Source organism: Oncorhynchus mykiss, chromosome 23, assembly GCF_057628025.1.
Source record: "Oncorhynchus mykiss isolate SJ-2025 chromosome 23, ASM5762802v1, whole genome shotgun sequence".
Lineage (NCBI taxonomy): Eukaryota > Metazoa > Chordata > Actinopteri > Salmoniformes > Salmonidae > Oncorhynchus > Oncorhynchus mykiss.
This window is the reverse complement of record NC_143044.1, coordinates 11,060,789-11,080,484: the sequence shown is the minus strand read 5'-3', so window position 1 is coordinate 11,080,484 and position 19,696 is coordinate 11,060,789. Positions and strand designations below refer to the sequence as shown.

The following is a 19,696-nucleotide window of genomic DNA, read 5'->3' as shown; positions in this document are numbered from 1 at the left end:
GTCAAATGGCGGCGAGATTTACAGCACTCCAGCCAACGCTTGGCATTGCACATGGTGATCTTAGGCTTGTGTGCGACTGCTTGGCTACGTGCTTCAGCACTCTGCGGTCCCGTTCTGTAAATTTGTATGGCCTACCACTTTGCGGCTGAGCCGTTGTTCCTCCTAGATGTTTCCACTTCCTAATAACAGCACTTACAGTTAACCAGGGCAGCTCCTATGACGGTGCCATGTTGAAAGCCACTGAGCTCTTCAGTAAGGCCAATCTACTGCCAATGACTGTCTATGGAGAATGCATGGCTGTGTGCTCGATTTTGTGTCTGAACGGGTGTGTCTGAAACAGCCGAATCACCTCATTTGAAGGGGTGTCCCCATACTTCTGCATATATAGTGAACCTGACGGCCCTGAGTAACCAAAGAAATCTACAAAGAAAACGTCAAGTAATCAGGAATATAAAACCTTGATATGAGATCTGCAAAGGGGAGTCCTGGTATGGCAACTGAGAGGCGAAGACATAATGATATAATGGTGGAATTACCTGGATAACAAGAGCATCTTAATACCGTAAAGGAAAAGTTTACAGTATAGTTTTTAGCTCTTCCTTGTTAATCTTCGAAAGAGGTAATTTTCCTCTTCCAATAGGCTATAGTCCTTATATTTCTCCCATAGGTTGGACTAACCCAGTAGCGCTAAAGCCTGCTTAAATTATCCTCAGATAACGATGAGGACCAAGAGCACAAAGACACTTTTGCGAGTCCATCCTATCCACCTCACTATAGTATCTGGCTGCCTCATTTGCTTTCAACACCCTGTGCTGTTTTATTAGGGACGCGCAAGGCAAAGGCACAAGAGAGCTTAAATATATAAAATGGTTGAACCTGTCACCTTCTCTTAATTTTGGGGGAGTTTCAAGCGTCCTCTTCTTGAGCAATCCTTCATGAAAAATGAAGACGGCTCCTCCGCTGTGCTGTGCAGCTACGCCGAAGTGAAATATTTTCTTGTTGTTTTGTCTGGCCTGGTCTGCCTACTTTTGGGTTGCACTCGGTTAAGGGAGAAATGAGCTGGGCAGCTTTTCAAAGCGTGCGATTGCCATGCGACTCCACATTGTGAATAGCCATGCCAGACTCCAGTGGAAGAGGAGGAATTGAGCCTGGTGGAGGTGCTGCTGCCTAAGGCCAAATGGATCTCAAAGACCATCTAACACATGTCTCTCTCAGACAAACAAGTGAAACTAATCACTGCATCTTTAATTTTTACATCTCTTTTCATTTTCTTTCTCTTGAATTGAACTTCTGGAATTTTAAAGAGGAACACTGGAGTTCTACAATTAGTGAACAGGTAGAACAGGAACAGGAAATTACTGCTCCAGAGTGTTAATACACAGCTAAGTGTTGGTAAGAGCGTAGAGCTGGCAACTCCAAGGTCTTGGATTGAATTCCCACAGGGATCACAAAGGCCTATACACTCTAAAAATGAATGCACTCACTGTACTGTTAGTCACTTTTGTATTAAAGTGACTGCTAAGTGACATGTATTCTATATTATAAGCCTATTATTACTAAAGCCATTTTCTCTTGCGGATAGTCTTGAACCTAGCAGAAAAGACAACAGAGTGCTATTCTGCTCTGCAATTCAATAATCATATGTCATTGGACTACCTGCTCTGCGTCTGGACTAGACTGAATCAATCCTTGGGATGTTTGCTCAATCTCTATTAGACTACAATCCATTAAGAGGACAGAGAGGAGTTGTTAGTATCTGCATCACATGACTGGAACTGTCTGGATGCCATTGAGACAAAAACAATTATAATAATAATATTCTAAGGCACAAAACATTTATAACATATTTTCAACATTACTGTTGTGGTTACACCATGATGTCATCTAATAAGGAATGCCAATAACAGCTTTATGATTAAACATGGTTGGTCCATTTTCCATGTAATAAATAGGTTTTCATCTTTCTCCATCTCTGTCACTGTTTAAGGAACGTGTTAGAATGAGCTACACTCACTCTTAAATGCACATGAAGTCTTGAGTGTGTATTGTGTGTGGCTTTGCATGGACAATATCCTGGATTAAATATCCTAGTGGTGAAGTGTTGTAAGATATTCACAGCTTCTACTTGCTATCTGGAAAATCTCAAAGCTTGCCTTGGTGGGAGGTTGGGGGTTGTTGGCGTGACTGACAACCTGAAAGAACACTTTATGCAGGGTGCTAGCAAGCCATGTCTAAGGCATTGCCAGAACAAACAAAATACATTTCTATTAAGAAACCCTTTTGTTGGCATTTTCAGTGAGGGTAGTGGGTGGGGGGCTGGGTTGTCCTGAAAATCAAACGCCATTAAACATTTAACGGGTGGATTTACAACATAGTCCATCTCCCATGACAAGGTAGGTGGAGCAAAGTAAAGAGCTGATCCTGAAAAACCGATTGAGCAAAAGATATATAGGACGATGGAAATCTATCCATAAAACATGTGACTGACTATCGTATTTTTTTCATATCGGAAAAAACAAGCAGAATAAAAATAAAGAAATAAGGGGGGAAGCCAAGTATATGTGTTGGTCAGTTAAAGTAATTTATCAATCATAGTTTTCATTATTCATCATATTTAGTAGGGTTGTCTAAAGCAATTCATGCTATTGATTAATGGGAATCACAGAGAAAACCTCTCACAGTGCCTCCTTGTGTTATACTACTGTACATATTAATATCACAGCCAATGGGAAATCATAATCAAATGAGTGCTGAACACCGGATGATCTGAGGTTGAGTTTAGAAAATAAAAGGATTTCAAGAACATACAGACATTTTTCCAGAAAGAGAAGCTGTACACTAAAATAAATCTAGTGGCACAAAGATCTTTGGAGGTTTTTCTCAAGCAGTCTTGAAACTCTCTGTAACATTTCATATTTATGTTGCGTTTAGATTTTACAAGTTAGACGGCAAACCGGATATCATTGTTTTCAATGAGAGCACAACGGTAAATGCCGTCAGCTGCCACGGTAGACAGGCCATGCCAGAGTTCAAAATATTCTACATTTTGAACTCTGCGGCAGCCTTGTTTTCTACTGGATGTCGATTTACACGGTTCGTTTACGGAAATCACCATAGCAACGCATACCGTTGTGCTGGTTTGCTTTTGCCGTCACGCTCTTTCTTGTTTTCTTGACCCGCTATGCCGATTGGTCTGAGGTCTAAACGCAGCATTACTGCATCCTGTCCACCCCCCTGGTTCCAGCATCTGGCTACAGTAGGGAGTACTGGGCTCTGATCCTGACATCAAAAAGACCAATCCAAACCATGGGTACTGAAGGAATGTCCACTGTTGGTTATTTTCCAGAGGCCTTGCACAGCGTTCCCCATGCCCATGTAAACAGGAGCATTCCCTCATGGTGCATTGCATGCCTGCCCCCACTTCTCCACCTAACCTCTGCCAATGAGAACAGCTACGATATTGGACACTGGACAAGAGTAGTGGGAATTCCAATGAGTTAAAAAAAAAAAAAAAAAAGGTCCCACAAAAAAAATCTGTGCATGTTATCAAGGAGCCAGCGCTGCACGGTTAATGACAACTCAACACTGAACGATAAACACACACTCATGCAGCGCCTTCAGGAAGTATTCACAACCTTTACTTTCCCCACATGTTGTTGTGTTACAGCCTGAATTTAAAATACATTACATTTAGATGTATTTTCACTTACCTACTACACACAATAGCCCATAATGTCAAAGTTGAATTAGGTTTTTCATTTTTTTTTTTTTTTTTACAAATGAATAAAAAGTTAAAAGCTGAAATGTCTTGAGTCAATAAGTATCCAAACCCTTTGTTATGACAAGCCTAAATAAGGGCAGGAGTAAAAATGAGCTTAACAAGTCAGATAATAAGTTGCATGGACTTACTCTGTGTGTAATAATAGTGTTTAACATGATTTTCGAATAACCACCTAATTTCTGTACCCCACACATACAATTATCTGTAAGGTCCCTCAGTTGAGCATTGAATTTCAAACACAGATTCAACCCCAAAGAACAGGGAGGTTTTCCAATGCCTCGCAAAGAAGGGCACCTATTTGTAATTGGGTAAAAAAAAAAGCAGCCATTGGATATGCCTTTGAGCATGGTGAAGTTATTAATTACACTTTGTACGGTGTATCAATACACTCAGTCACTTAGATGGGTATGTTTATAATTGTTACAGACTGCAAAGTTTTTCAGGATAAAATTGAAACGGAAAGGAACTAACCGCAGGCAAAATCCTAGAAGAAAACCTGGTTCAGTCTGTTTTCCACCAGACACTGGGAGATGAATTCATCTTTCAGCAGGACAATATCATAAAGCACAAGGCCAAATCAAGAAGACAGTGAATGTTCTTGAGTGGCCAAGTTACAGTTTTGACTTAAATCTACTTGAAAATCTATGGCAAGACCTGAAAATGGTTGTCTAGCAATGATCAACAACCAATTTGACAGAGCTCTACATTTTTGGAAAAGAATAATGGGCAAATGTTGCATAATACAGGTGTGGAAAGCTCTGAGACTTTATTTATTTATTTATTTTACCTTTATTTAACCAGGCAAGTCAGTTAAGAACAAATTCTTATTTTCAATGACGGCCTGGGAACAGTGGGTTAACTGCCTGTTCAGGGGCAGAACGACAGATTTGTACCTTGTCAGCTCGGGGGTTTGAACTCACAACCTTCCGGTTACTAGTCCAACGCTCTAACCACTAGGCTACCCTGCCGCCCCCTGCTACCCGACTTACCCAGAAAGACTCACAGCAGTAATCGCTGCCAAAGGTGCATCTACAAGGTATTGACTCAGGGGTGTGAATACTTATGTAAATGAGATATTTCTGTATTTAATTTCCAATATATTTGCATACATTTCTAAAAAAATGTTTTCACTTTCTCCATTAAGTAGATGAGTAACAAAAAAATAAATACTGAATCCATTTTGAATTCAGGCTGTAACACAACAAAGTGTAGAATACGAATACTTTCTGAAGGCACCATATATACACATACACCCAAACAAACACCAACACAGACGTACACACATACCACTGGCACCAAGGCAGCGACAAAGAGTCCCTGTACTAAGTGCAGTCCAGTCTTAAGCGTGAGTAGACCAGAGCAGAGTAGAGCAGAACAGGCGCACTGGGCCTATTAAACGTATGAACCAGGGGTCCTAGACTAAAACGTAACCCTGGTTTCCCCAGGAGGTCCACCAGACTCGTCGCAGAAGAAAGCCGTCTGTCTCTTATATAACCAGCTGGCAAGGCCTTACGGTCGAATAAGACAGAGATCCCACTGGTGGGGCCGAGCCAAGAGGTATAATACACTCTAAACCTGCTTCTCTTTCGGCCGGCCCTGCGCGCCCAGTCCTATGCAATAACAGTGTCCTCATGACTCTGCAACACGGGCCATAACACACTGACAGTCCCGGCATTGTTCCCAGGTGGGTAGAGCCACTGCCAGCAATGCCAGTTACTTATAAAGAGCAACATAGAAAGGTGTTGTTCTCCAATCTGGCGCTACAAATCAGCTAAAGGCGCCTTGAAAACATATACGTATGTATGCTTGGGTGAGTTTCCAAGTAGAGTAGGGGAGGGGGTATTCTGGATGGATTATACATGGTATGATGCTGGGGTTCTGGCACATGTGCTGTCTGATGAACAACACGAGCGAAGACGATTGTGTACATTTTCCAAAGGAAGAAGTTATGAGGTGCCAAGTATACTCTTAGATAAAAAGGTTCCAATAGGGTTCCCTCGGCTGTCCTCATAGGAGGTCTATTCTTGGTTCCAAGTAAAACCCTTTTTGGTTCCAGGTAGAACCATTTTGGGTTCCATGTAGAAGCCTCTTGTGGAAAGGGTTCAACATGGAACCCAAAATGATTCTACTTAGAAGCAAAAAGGGATCTACCTGGGACCAACAAGGGTTCTTCAAAAGGTTCTCCTATGGGGACAGCCGAAGAACCCTTTCAGGTCCTAGATAGTACCTTTTCTTCTAAGAGTGTAGAGTGAATCCAAGACTGTTGTCAATAATTTGGAAAAACATTTTGATCAACTGCAACGATTTGGCAGCGGTGGCTCGGCTGTGGTGATGTAGTGTAGTGTATACTCACGCTTTGTGCACTGCTGCGATCCAGAGGCCTTACTCCATCCATGACAGCACTGCCCTCCACAGACATTCACCCTGCAATAACACCCAGAGACACAGAGAGAAAGAGAGAGCACTGTCACACACAAAAGACCAGCTCATACTGGCTAAAACTCACACACGGGTGGTTCGAGTGACCCACCTGTGCCGCCAAGCCTGGGCCAGATCTGGTATTAGGGGCCTCCTTTCATTGGAGGTAAAGCTGGGCACCCCTAGCCTGGTGGCCCCTGCTGAGAGTGTGGGAATGTCCCCACTAATCATACATCTGAGAGTGCTGCGACTAGGACCCTGCACTTTGAGGTCATGCTCCTGAACACAACAGGATATGGGCCATTTTGTTTTATTATTTAGTGTCCTTTGAGGATAGTACTTTAAATTGGCTGTTTTAGTTTCTGTCTCTACTGAGTGGATGTTAAGACATGTATTTTGTATCAACTTGAAAGTTTTGAACAAAGTTCATTATTGACACATTACATTCATTGGGCTAAATGTCTGAAATGAGTACAGTATCGTATGTTGTTTTAATTGGTCAGAAATATGATCAAATTAGCTACCTGAATCAAATAGAATATAGAATGTATTGTAAGTTACAGACTATTTATTTAATAATGCACAGTGAGTGCACAAAACATTAGGAACACCTGCTCATGACATCGATTGAATCCAGGTGAAAGCAATGAGCCCATATTGATGTCACTTGTTAAATCCACTTCAATCGTTGAAGATGAAGGGGAGGACACAGGTTAAAGGAGGATTTTTAAACCTTGAGACAACTGAGACATGAATGGTGTATGTGTGCCATTCAGAGGGTGACTGAGCATGACAAGATATTGAAGTGCCTTTGAATGGAGTATGATAGTAAGTACCAGGCACACTGGTGTGGGTGTGCTAAGAACGGCAATGCAGCTGATTTTTCCATACTCAACAGGTTCTCATGTGTATCAAGAATGGTCCAACACCAAAAGGACACCCAGTCAACTTGACAAAACTGTGGGAAGCATTGGAGTCAACATGGGCCAGCGTCCCTGTGGAATACTTTCGACACCTTGTAGAATCCACGCATTGAAGCCCTTCTGAGAGCAAATGGGGGTGCAACTTAATATTAGAAAGGTGTTCCTAATGTTTTGTCCACTCAGTGTATATTTAACAACCCTAAGACCATGCTGTATGCTCATGTTGATGATGACAGTGAATGTTGTAGGCCAGTCTTATAGCACGTTTCTTTACCAGGTGCCAGGCATGCCTATACTGTAGGCTACTATATATAGTAAGTTGACCCAACAACATTATATATTTTATAACAGACCACCTGGCCATCCAAGAGGATACGTAGCCAATAGCCATTCACTGTTCTGTAACATCAACTATTTTTTCAGAGACCCGCAGGTTATCTTACCCTGACATTTTCATTTGGTGACTCTGTTGAACGTTGTGGCTGGTGCGCCGAATGACTTGCTGATGCTGCGTAAACTGTGTGTCCTGGCGAAGCGGGATCGGGTTCGCTTGGTTACCCATCCTACGGGTTCGGACCTGGCCACTGTAACTGGCCGAGAGCTCCACATTGTAGGCATGGGGCTGTCCCGTGGCACCGGAGCGCGAAGAGATGGAACTCACATGTACTCTGTCCGTCCCGCTCGGTCCTGGCTGCAACACGTAGTATCTCCTAAAGCCACTCTGATCCGTGGAGACAAATGCCGGTGAAATGAATAAACCTATAGAAAATAATAGGTCCCATCTGATCCAAGCCATATCCACTCCGTATCCGCGTAAAGACAATATACTTTTTTGGAAACTTTATAATAAATTCCTTGAAGAAGGTCCGTATCTGGAAAATAAAAACTTCTGTAACTTTATAGCAAGTGAAACAGTTATATATCCCTGAGTATATTTGTCTATGGTTCGCCTTTCAACCCGAATTAAAGACGAGAACTAAAACGTAGGCTTAATTTTAAAAAGTACAAAATAAAAGAGGGCATGTATAAACCTGAATATGGGTCTAAAACGGAATAAGCACTGCTTTATCTCTGCGCTGGGTAGGGGGAAGCTGGGCAGCAGATGTTACGGCTGCTATGGCTACGTTTGTGCAATACTTTACCCTGCAGATGCGATTGAAAACTCTTTTAAAAAGTTTCACTGTGTAAGGGCAGGAGTTAGTGTCAGAACTGAACAGCCAATCTCCGGCAGACATGACGTCAGGAGTGGGACGCTTATTGGAACAAACTTGTGGGGCTGAACCCTAAAATAAATGTTTGGAGTGCGTAGTGTTCATAAAGTCGCCAAAGACCTAAAGAAAATCTATTCCTGAAGATGCATAAACTGTGCTGTCGGCAGGAGCGCGAGCTCATCAAAGTGACAGAAGGCATAAACCTTGTTGTCCAGCAAGTTCATGAGTGATAAGAGTATAAATACACGCTTATAAGAATGACACGTTATAAAATAATAAACAACCAATAAGCCACGTGTAATGTGTAATACTTTGGAATACTAATAATGTGTCAAGTTTCTTAACTCGTATTTATAAATAACAAATATTTATTTAAAGTACACGCTGTCAAAGTGCTCTATGTCATTGTTACTTCGGTTCCATACACTCCCGCATGAATCAGATAGGAACTACCATGCGAAATGCGTCATAAACTATAGTCAAGTAATTCATAAAGCCATGTTCGTACCATTATTCATCCAACAACCCACGAGTTGACCACAGTTGCGCAGCGGGCCATTCCTGGTGCGGTTCTAATTTTTGATGCTTATCCCTAGTTACTGTCCTCCTACACTGCAGAATTACCAGCGACCCCTTGGTAAATTGTTCAGGAGTGACTCATTATTCCATTGAAGACTGCAGGGGATATTCCAGTACAGGAGTGAGTTCATTGAAGACGTACTATAGCGCATACACAGTGATTTTGAGGACCTCCACCCAGATCAACATAAGCCCCATGAAGTCATTGCGTGTGCTTTGGAAAACATACAAAGTAGAATTACGTCTGACGTTGGCTCTCTGAGTGGTATCTAATTGTTTTCTTAAAAACTCTATGTCCCCCATTGAAGTTTTAAGTGGGTGGATACTTGATACAGTGGTGTCATACACTTATTAATAGATTTTTTTTTAAAAAGGCCACTAGACTCTTCCCTCCAGAATGCGAGGGAAAGGGGGGACAGTCGAGAAACGTTTGAATTTGAAACACAAGGGGTGATGGTAACCAGAGCTCAGTGTCTGTGGAGCTGCATCATCTGAGAAGGGGATAGATATGTGGCGAAAGACAGGGCACATGCGTAATCACCAATGATGCAATTTGAAAAAGCTGGGCAGAAATGCAATCCTCCAGTCACCGATTACATCTGGGTCAGCCTCATGTGCCAGATCAAATCTGACCAGGAAACAGTCATCCAGGATGATCAAGGACGGAAGAGTCAGACATGAATATATGCATTCACTACTTACTGTATTTAAGTCACTCTGGATGTGTAAGATGCTTCTGGGAAATACTGAAGTCATAGTAAGACTGTGGGAAGGTACCAACATAGACATGCACAAGTTGCATGTAAAATGTGAATGTTGGGGTCTTTGTTCCAGTGAGCTTTCAGGTCACACATTTTCTATAAAGAAAGTTATTCTTCTGAAAAAGATTCTGATAAACCTTTTGTAATCAAGTCCTCACCCTAGGTCGTCCTGACCAAGAACGGCTCATGGTGATGATCAGTTCCTTACTGTTAATTCATACCACTCAATGAATAACATGAAAGGTGATGTCATTTTGTTGTTCCTCACTGGCAATGACCTCACCATCGAACTTCAGCTGCTGTTGGAACTTTATGAGGATGTTGTCAGGTTGTCACTGGGAAACACCAGGAATGTTGAAAAGAAACAGGAGGCTGAACAAGCATTTTGTTCTCCTGCTTCAAAGGGAGGCCTCTCCAAACATATGTCATGGCAGCAAATCAGTGTAATGATGTTTGTCATGAATATTTATGACTATATTTTCCCTGTGTCTCCTGGATATATGATGTAATGGTGTAGGATAGTAAATAATGACAACACACTCGTAATGACCATTATTTTACATTTTTATTAAATTACTGACATTTTGGGCCAGAAATCTGGTTCTGATCGAGTGGTTTGGTATGCAAACAAGTTGTGTGATCACAAACTGTGGAAAAGATGGAAGGTAAACAAACATACAGTATACTTAAGGGTGACGCACACTTCCTTCCCAATCCAGAAATGATCACCAAATCGCAAAAAACTAACAACATGAAAGAGGACTACAGCTGTGACATAACACATGTACATATCTACTCGTATAAAAGTCATTTCCTCCTTTGTCAGTCACCCACACTGTGGGACTTTACTTCAAAGCAAGGCAGAGACAGTCCTTGACAAAGGCATAGGCAAAGAAAAAACCTGTACAATATCAATAAAACAATAAGTATGATAAAACAAAGGCAATGTCAAGGTCATTTTCCTTTCGGAGAGAAAACCCAAGAGGAGAAGAGTGTAGGATCTCTGTCTGTAGCCCCTGAGCATGATGAGTTAGCTGTGCAGAGTCTGTTCTTCTTCCATGGAGTCTGTTCTGTGTGAGCGAGGCGAGATGACACTTTCATGGCCCGCTGCTTCCCCGGTGATGAGTGTGTGTGTCCACACTCTCCTGTTGTGCGTCTGCATCGCTCTTATATTTGGCCCACATGCTTACATTTCTCATCTGCAAAGCTCTCACTGCGCCTGGGGGAGTGGGTTATGACTAGTACATACTAACAATAAGGTAAGCGTGGTTCTATGATCATAAAGCTTCATCTTTGTACAATGTATGGTTGTACACATTTTGTGATTTCTTTAGATTCCGTAGAGTTCATAACATGATTGAGCTAGCAATTCCTCAACCATGCTTTACACAACAAATAGCACATACCTCAAGGGGGAACTATACAAAATTACACTTTGTATATACAAATGTATCCAGTTAAGTCCCCTTGGCAAGGAAGAGGGTGATGGGTGCAGGTCCCCTGACAGCGTCCCTTGTAGCCATGTCTGCTCTGGGACAAGTTTGCTGTAGGAGGTCTTTAGAGTCCTTCGAGGTGTGTCTATAGCGAGGCATTCATGCTGATTCTCTGCGCAGCTCCGTGATAAGCTGCTCAAGCTCTTTGACATCATCACTCAGGTCGCCATGGATGTCGCCAGTTGCGACATCTGCGTGCAGTGGCTGAGGAGAAACGGTTTAAAAGAAATACGATTACTACATTTGGTTAGAAGTTACCGCAAAAAAACAATGCGAGGTCAGTGATGTAGTAATGACTGGATGTGAGCAGTCCGATACATCTGTGTGATGTGGTGGGATGCTGGCATGAAAGCCAAGTGTTTAGTAGTGTACCTTCGCTTTGGTGGCGAGATGAATGGAGAACAACATCTGCAATGACTCCTGGGGGTTACTCTTCTTCTTACTACAGCCGAGGGTCACTGTGAACACATACATGTGAGAAATAGAGACCAAAGATACCTATTAGCACGTAAATATTCGTGATTAAAAGACAGAGCACGTAAGTTGTGTATTAAAATGAGTGATTGCTAGAGGGAGAGACAACCAACCATCATGCATGGGGTACCATGGAGGGGTCAGGAGGGGAGAGATCAGGGGTTTCTGGTTCAGGGTCCAGGGGCCATGGCCCTGCCTGCCCTGGTGAGACACTGTAGCACCATGGACCTATGCATGACTAACAGGTCCCATATAGACACAGGACTGTGGGTTATACTGCACATGTGCGGAGAAGTTGAGGAGAGGAGTCATTTCTCCTGGGACTGGTTAATGAGGGCTCTACCTCCCGCAGGGTGACTTCGCAGGCCTGCAGTCAGTGACTCCGTTCAGTGGGTCTCATCTCGTTACGCCGAAAGACACTTCGCCGTTCACCCCCGCCGTGACAGGCCTGGCAGCTCGCAAATAAATCATTAGACCAAGACCTTTTTCCACAACGCCTGTTTAAATCACTCCCGTGATCACTGTCCGAGATAACGTGATCAAAATGTTCTCTGTAACGCCTCTACTTACTTTTTCAGAGGACATCACAGTGAATATTCATTCAGCGGGATGAAACACCATTCATTTCCTTTGTAGAATTGTACCAATTTCGACAAACACCTTATCCATGGTAGCTATGATCCACACAAAGTGATGAATAAAGCTCAGGAGAACCTGTTATTCTGTGACTCTTTGAAAAACATACCAACACAAAGCCATGTTCCTGAGCCCAGTGAGGATACTGATAGGCTATTTCCCCATCGCCGCAGTCTTTTGTCCTGGTGTTTACCCAACACCTTTTATCTTCTTCTTGCACACGAGGAAAGAGAAAACAAGCGGCGGTCCCTTCTACTCTATCTGAGCTACACCTTTTCCCTGTATGGTCTTCTTCAGCCGCGACAGGTCAAAACAGCATGATTTATGGATGAGGACCTTTTCTGCTCTACCCCCCTCCTCGTTCTCATCACTTTATTTTTTCGCATCCCTCTCAGCTCTGTGGATGAAGTGTCCAGGCCCATCATAGAGGTTACAAAGCTGAGTTGAGTGAGGAGGTTGTGGAAGAGGGGGCACTCTACCACAACCTGTATCTCTTTATAAAGCTTTGTGCTTTTCTGAAGGACACAGGGGCAGCATATTGGAGGGTTTTGCGATTCACACCAGAACCTGTGTGTGTGTGTGTGTGTGTGTGTGTGTGTGTGTGTGTGTGTGTGTAATGAAGTATATGTGTGGGGTGTAAAGTATGTGTGTGTGAGGGACAAGGTGTGTGACCTGAGTGAAGATGAGCCTTAGCGACAGCATCAACCCCAGAGATGTGTTGGAGAATGCACATTGCTATTCCTCCCGTGTTGCCCCGGTGCCCTGACTCCTTCTGATGTTTAATTCAAAACAGCATCCGGCTGTAATGAAAAACCTGGGGATTTTTGAGATTAACAACTTTATTGAAGTTCTTCTATAGGACACTCTCCTCCATCCTTCCTGCTGTCTTCATCTCCCAACCCCCTTGCCTCCACACTAACTCGCAGAGTAATTGTTTGGATGGCGATTGCGTTTCGCAGAGGGCAGTGGGGTAAGACGGATTTGTTTGTCTTCTTTTTACTCTTCTCGTGGCTGCCATCGATCATATCTCCTCCCCGCGCGGCCTGACGCAAAGACCTGCAGGAGACTTGACATTAAGCATGACGAGTGTTCCGTGTGTGTCGAAGAAACGTGTGTGGGGGGATGAGGTGTGTGTATGTATAGGGGCAGGGAGTGCAACACTCACCGTTGGCCAGATCTATGGCTCTCTTTATAACCTCCATGAAGGTCCCAGACCTTTTCTCCAAGCCTCTGGCCTGCACCTCACAGCGATGGGCCTTGGACAGGAAATGCAACGCCTGCCAAGCAAACAGACACACACAAGAAAATGCATTAAAACAATTATCCCTCTAACACATAGAATGCTGTGGCCACCTATTTTTCTTTTTTTAATCAAATATTGTCACACACCATAAAGCCTGACCAAGCTGCTGGCAACATCAAGCCATCTGGTTTATAATGAATACAAAGTAAACACATTTAATGAATAAAACAATTAACAGAAGCCATCGCTGTGGCATGACTGGCCTATGGGAGGGGGGAAATGGCAGTGGAAAGATGAATGGAATGACAAACAACATGCCAGTGCTATGGGTCTTTGGGTCACAACTCACACTAAGGATATGATCAGGGTGGGAAATAACATTTTTGGTCCACCAGCCACTGTGGCAGGTAGAGTTAAAAAAAATCTAAATCAACCAGCCACTCAGATTTTTTACCAGCCAAAATATTTTTGGTGGCATTATTATAATTATTATACTTTTTTTAATGATATAAAAAAAAAAGGGATGAGCACGCTTTCGATTTTTCTAAAACAAGAAATGTATTACTAGTAAGAAGTAAATGGGGTTTATTGCTTAATTTCATTAAATTTTTGTGACCTGCGTCTTTTAACCAAAGTTAAAATACATAATTAAGATACAATAGTAAAAACAGATAAACAGTTCTACACTGAACATCAATAATCAACAAAGTGCTTACCATGCCACAAAAGGCTGATAATATGGCTTATTTATTATAATAACTAAGGACTAACAGTGCCTAAAATTAACACCCACCACCTGCCAAATGCGGGTAGATTTTGGCATTAAATTTCAGTCAAGGGGAAGGTTTACTATTTTTTTAATTAGTCCAGGGGAGGGTAATGTAATTTGTAATTGATGAAACTTTAATATTTCTCAGTGTTTTAGGATTTGTTGCTTATTAGGCCATACAGTACCTTCAGAAAGTATTCATACCCTCAACTTATTCCACATTTTCTTGTTACAGCCTAGCTTTTTTCCCCCTTCTCACCCATCAACACGCAATACCCCATAAACGACAAAGTGAAAACATGTTTTTAGAAATGTGTTGAAAATGAAATACAGAAATATATCATTTATATAAGCATTCAAAACCCTGAGTCAATACATGTTAGAATCACCTTTGGCAACGATTACAGCTGTGAGTCTTTCTGGGTAAGTCTCTAAGAGCTTTGCACACTTGGATGGTATAATATTTGCCCATTATTCTTTAAAACATTCTTCATGCTCTGTCAAGTTGTTGGTGATCATTTATAGACAGCCATTTTCAAGACTTGCCATAGATTTTCAAGATGATTTAAGTCAAAACTGTAACTAGGCTACTCAGGAACATTCAATGTCCTTGTGTTTTAGGTTATTGTCCTGTTGAAAGTTGAATTATTATCCCAGTGTCTGGTGGAAAGCAGACAACCAGGTTGTCCTCTAGGATTTTGCTCAGTTTCTTTTAATCCTAAAAAACCCCTCACTAGTCCTTCCCGATGACAAGCATACCCATAACGTAATGCAGCCAACAACATGCTTAAAAATATGAAGAGCGGTACTGAGTAATGTGTTGGATTTGCCCCAAACATAACTTTGCCTTCAATACGAAGCGTTAATTTCTTTGCCACATTTTTTGCAGTTATACTTTAGATCCGATTATATAAAGCATCCCGGACCAAAGCTCTGTTATTGATGCTTTATGTTACAAACAAGCTGTAAAATACCCGGGAAAGACATTATGGGGATACTGTACCATTGTTGTGTTTCTTTGACATTCAGAGGCTGAGCTATAGCCGAGAAGATGAAAAATAGACTTTGGGGAAAGAGGGATACCTAGGTCAGTTGTACAACTAAATGCCTTCAACAGAAATGTGTCTTCTGCATTTAACCCAACCCCTCTGAATCAGAGAGGTGCGGGAGGCTACCTTAAATCGACGTCTTCGGCGCCCGGGGAACAGTGGGTTAACTGCCTTGCTCAGGGGCAGAACGACAGATTTTTACCTTGTCAGCTCGGGGATTCAATCCAGCAACCTTTCGGTTACTGTCCCAACACACTAACTACTAGGCTACCTGCCGCCCCAGCTTGGGAAGTAATCGAATTCTGTTACGATCAAATGATTAAGCTATTCACTTTCTGTACAATAGAAGATGTTTAAATCCAGACAGCTTTTAGGGAAACACTTGTGACCTTCTCTCGTTGGGTTAAGCCACGGAAGAAGAGTAGCTAGCTAGTTAAAGATGAAATTTTTCTGAATCGGTAGGCCAACTCTGTCTGGGGTGGAAAGGTAGGCCTAACTTTTCTAAGTACCATGCTCTGATGATGTCTCAGATGTAATTATTTGAGAACAAGACACAAGGATTTGGCATTGGAGAAATATGATAAGATTAACACATACACCTCTCTCTATGTCCATTCTGAGCCGGTACACTTCGGTAATTTGTGCGGTGTTAAAAAAGATTCCGCTAATATGTAAAATGGCGAAGAATTGCATGAAATTTGTATTAAAAGGCTATTTTCTTTCCTGACCTGTAAATACGATGACAGATGCATGCAATGCTTTTACTATTAAGGAGATCTTTCCACCCCTACTCTTGTCCACGGTGGTCTGCGAACCCACAACCTTCTGGCCCGCAGCCCCGTGCTCAATAAAAATTCCTGCATTGCCATGTAACGCTTACAAGATGAAGAACAGTTTCTAAAACTGAATATCTAAGTCTGTCCAATAAGTGAGGGTAAACGGGAGACATATTCTCTGCTATCCACTTGTTTAAATTATTATTCTTGGTATAGGGAAGGGTCTTTATATTTTTTTCTTATTTTTTTTTTTTTTCAAGAGTTCAGAGAGGGTTTAGGTAAAATATATTTTGCTTAAGGGAGTACCATCCATTTTCATTTCAGAGGTCTGTACTATAAATAACGTTCACTCCCTAAGAACGTCCAATTCACCAGCCACGTTGTCAGGTGGTCACACTCAGGGCTATACAGTGTGAGCATTTCATAAAAATAGTCAAGTATGGGCACAAGTGCAAGTTGTGATTTATAGCTAAATAAATGCTGCAGTAGCTGTTTTCAAAGTATTTCTGCCCTTTTGTTTAATTTTTGGTAATGCACAAAGAAATCTGAATCCTAACGTTAATTTATCCCACCTTCCGCAGCCATACTGCCTGTCTGGGGTGGCTGTGAGCACTGAGGGATGTGCTGAAAGATTCATTTTTAGAAGCAATGAGCACAGGTATAAATGTTGGTCTAATTCATTCTAAAGTCTACTAAAGTGAGACTTTGTCCTCGTGTTTCTTGGCTAGTTACACTGTTTTGCTCACAAGCTAGGTTGCTTTTCAATGTGTGAGTTTGCTTCCACTGCTAGCAAAAAGAGACATCTTCGGTCTTTACTAGTGAGATTCTCACAGGCACACATGACAACTGGAGTGGCACTGTTACCAGGGTAACCTTAAGGGGGCAGCAGTTTTTATTTTTTTGACTCAGATCACAGAATATTAAATTAAATAGAGCATTATACAACATTACTTCTTACCAGTAATACATTTCTTGTTTTCGAAACATTACGAAGCATGCTCATGCGTTTTCATGTGTTATTATTAGTAATAAAAATAATTGGAGTGGCTGGTAGATTTTTTTTATCCACCTACCAAAAAAAAGTTAATTTTAGGCCCTGCCTTATGCTGACACGATGTGCTCCTAAGTAAAAATGTAGAAGCACACAAATACATCTAAGATAACAATTAAAGTATAAGTATTGTAATGACAAGAACCAGCAAAAAGTGAATGCTCAATCAAGCACAATCCTTACTGCGGTAACTTGGGAAATCGCTTGTCTGTGATGAAAAAAAGTCTCAGACTGCTATGTCTTCCTAGCAGCAGACAGTTTCTAACATTGAAAAAAAACCTAGTGTGTGAACAAAACACTACAACTGGCCAATAAACACGAGGACAAAGTCACACTTTAATAGCTTTTTTCTCTCAATTTGACCAACTTCTACATGTGGCCTTTGTATGAAGGAAAAAAAAAACTCATCAGCCCACTGAGTCGGACAAATAGGAGCCATCTATCACCGTGTGGCTAAGTGCAACACCATTAGTTACCAATGCCTATCAGTTACTAATGAGCCTATGAATAGCTTATTAACAGGCGCAAAGTCCATTACAATAATTACTTTCCCCCCTCTCCTCAGAGCACATACAGTAAGTATATTTCATGTGTGGTGTTTGCACAGCTAAATGTCAAGGGATGTTAGGGGAATGTTAAGGGGGCCTACTAACTCGTCACCAGGCCTGGTGCTCTGTCCGTCTCCATACAGCAGGGCGTAGTGACGCCAGATCTCAGCGTCGATGCTATGGCGGGACAGGAGCTCCTGGATCTTGGCCCGCAGGGACGAGGCCTGGTCGCCATGGTTATCCATCATGTCCTCCACCACCGCATGCACCAGGAACTCTTGAATCTGGAACACAGAGAACAGGGACGAGTGGGAATGTGAATGGAGCGCTACTTTGGTTTGAAGAGAGAGAGGAGTCAGAAAGGGTGGAGTGACTACTTTTGTCTAAATCGAAGAGAAAGTGGTGGGTGGTTTGGTGTGTGAACCTGACCACACTGGCTTGAATTACATATGTCCTCTCTCAACATAGGCCAGTTGGGTTTCCTCAATGTCTCGTGGCTGCGTCATCCTCTGTTTCTAGTTTGGTGACTGCCATCTGAGCAGGAGAGTATTTCACACCGACGCTTTCCGCACTTGGTTTCAATTTCCCGTCACACCCACTCAAATGCAATACGATAGGGACTGAGACTGGAATATCAACACCGCACAGGATTTGTCTGGCTTGTTTTCCATTGTCTCAATGGAAATGTATGCATAGTCACGATCATCATGCAGTACAATTAAAAAGTGACAGGGCAGAGCAATGCCAGATTTGAAAATATGACCTCACCCTCTTTTACATATTTTAATTAAATACTTTCCCATATGAATAATAAAATGATTTCATCATCAGCACACTGAAAACAAATAATTAAGTTAGAAAGCAACACACACAGGCATGTAATAGTCATAGCTATACTGAACAAAAATATAAATATAAAATATATATATATATATATATATATATATATTTTTTTTTAAATCAGTCAATTGAAATAAATAAATTAGGCCCTAATCTATGAATTTCACATGACTGGCAGGAGTGCAAACATTGGTGGGCCAGGCACACCCATGAGCTCTTGTCTAAAGTCTAAAGAAGGCCAGCATCCCGGAGTAGACTCTTCACTGTTGACGTTGAGACTGGTGTTTTGCGGGTACTATTTAATGAAGCTGCCAGTTGAGGACTTGTGAGGGGTCTGTTTCTCAAACTAGACACTAATGTACTTGTCCTCTTGCTTAGTTGTGCACCTGGGCCTCCCACTCCTCTTTCTATTATAGTTAAAGCCAGGCTCTTCGCTGGCCATGTCGCTGGCAACTCACATACCGGTCTTGCAGGGAATCACGCACAGAACGAGCAGTATGGCTGGTGGCATTGTCATGCTGGAGGGTCATGTCAGGATGAGCTTGCAGGAAGGGTACCACATGAAGGAGGAGGATGTCTTCCCTGTAACGCACAGTGTTGAGATTGTCTGCAATGACAACAAGCTCAGTCCGATGATGCTGTGACACATCGGACCCGACCATGACGGACCCTCCACCTTCCAATCGATCCCGCTCCAGAGTACAGGCCTCGGTGTAATGCTCAAATCTTCGACAATAAACGCAAATCCGACCATCACCCCTGACGAGACAAAACCGCGACTCGTCACTGAAGAGCACTTTTTTGCCAGTCCTGTCTGGTCCAGCGACGGTGGGTTTGTGCCCATAGGCGACATTCTTGCCGGTGATGTCTGGTGAGGACCTGCCTTACAACAGGCCTACAAGCCCTCAGTCCAGCCTCTCTCAGCCTATTGCGGACAGTCTGAGCACTGATGGAGGGATTGTATGTTCCTGGTGTACCTCGGCCAACTGTTGTTGCCATCCTGTACCTGTCCTGCAGGTGTGATGTTTGGATGTACCGGTCCTGCACAGGTGTTGTTACACGTGGTCTGCCACTGCGAGGGACGATCAGCTGTCTGTCCCGTCTCCTTGTAGCGCTGTCTTTGGTGTCTCACAGTACGGACATT

General features: G+C 42.5%; 2 protein-coding genes across 13 annotated transcripts in view; both read right to left on the bottom strand.

The window, feature by feature from the left end:
* The window catches only part of LOC110502431 (latent-transforming growth factor beta-binding protein 1), a 134,931-nt gene extending 125,984 nt beyond the window's left edge, over positions 1–8,947 (bottom strand). For all 12 annotated transcript variants that reach the window (XM_036959791.2, XM_036959792.2, XM_036959796.2 and 9 more), the window contains exons 1-2: positions 7,566–8,947; positions 6,135–6,205 (exon numbers count right to left, since the gene is read on the bottom strand). In XM_036959791.2, the coding sequence (XP_036815686.2) occupies positions 6,135–6,205; positions 7,566–7,918 (424 nt within the window). In that variant the 5' untranslated portion in view covers positions 7,919–8,947. The remainder of the gene's footprint in view (positions 1–6,134; positions 6,206–7,565) is intronic.
* Positions 8,948–10,219: 1,272 nt separating this feature from the next.
* Positions 10,220–19,696, bottom strand: part of LOC110502429 (tetratricopeptide repeat protein 27) — a 105,874-nt gene continuing 96,397 nt past the window's right edge. Inside the window, 4 exon segments of the mRNA XM_090218047.1 lie at positions 10,220–11,370; positions 11,539–11,624; positions 13,442–13,553; positions 17,814–17,996. Of these exon segments, the coding sequence (XP_090074173.1) occupies positions 11,266–11,370; positions 11,539–11,624; positions 13,442–13,553; positions 17,814–17,996 (486 nt within the window). The 3' untranslated portion in view covers positions 10,220–11,265.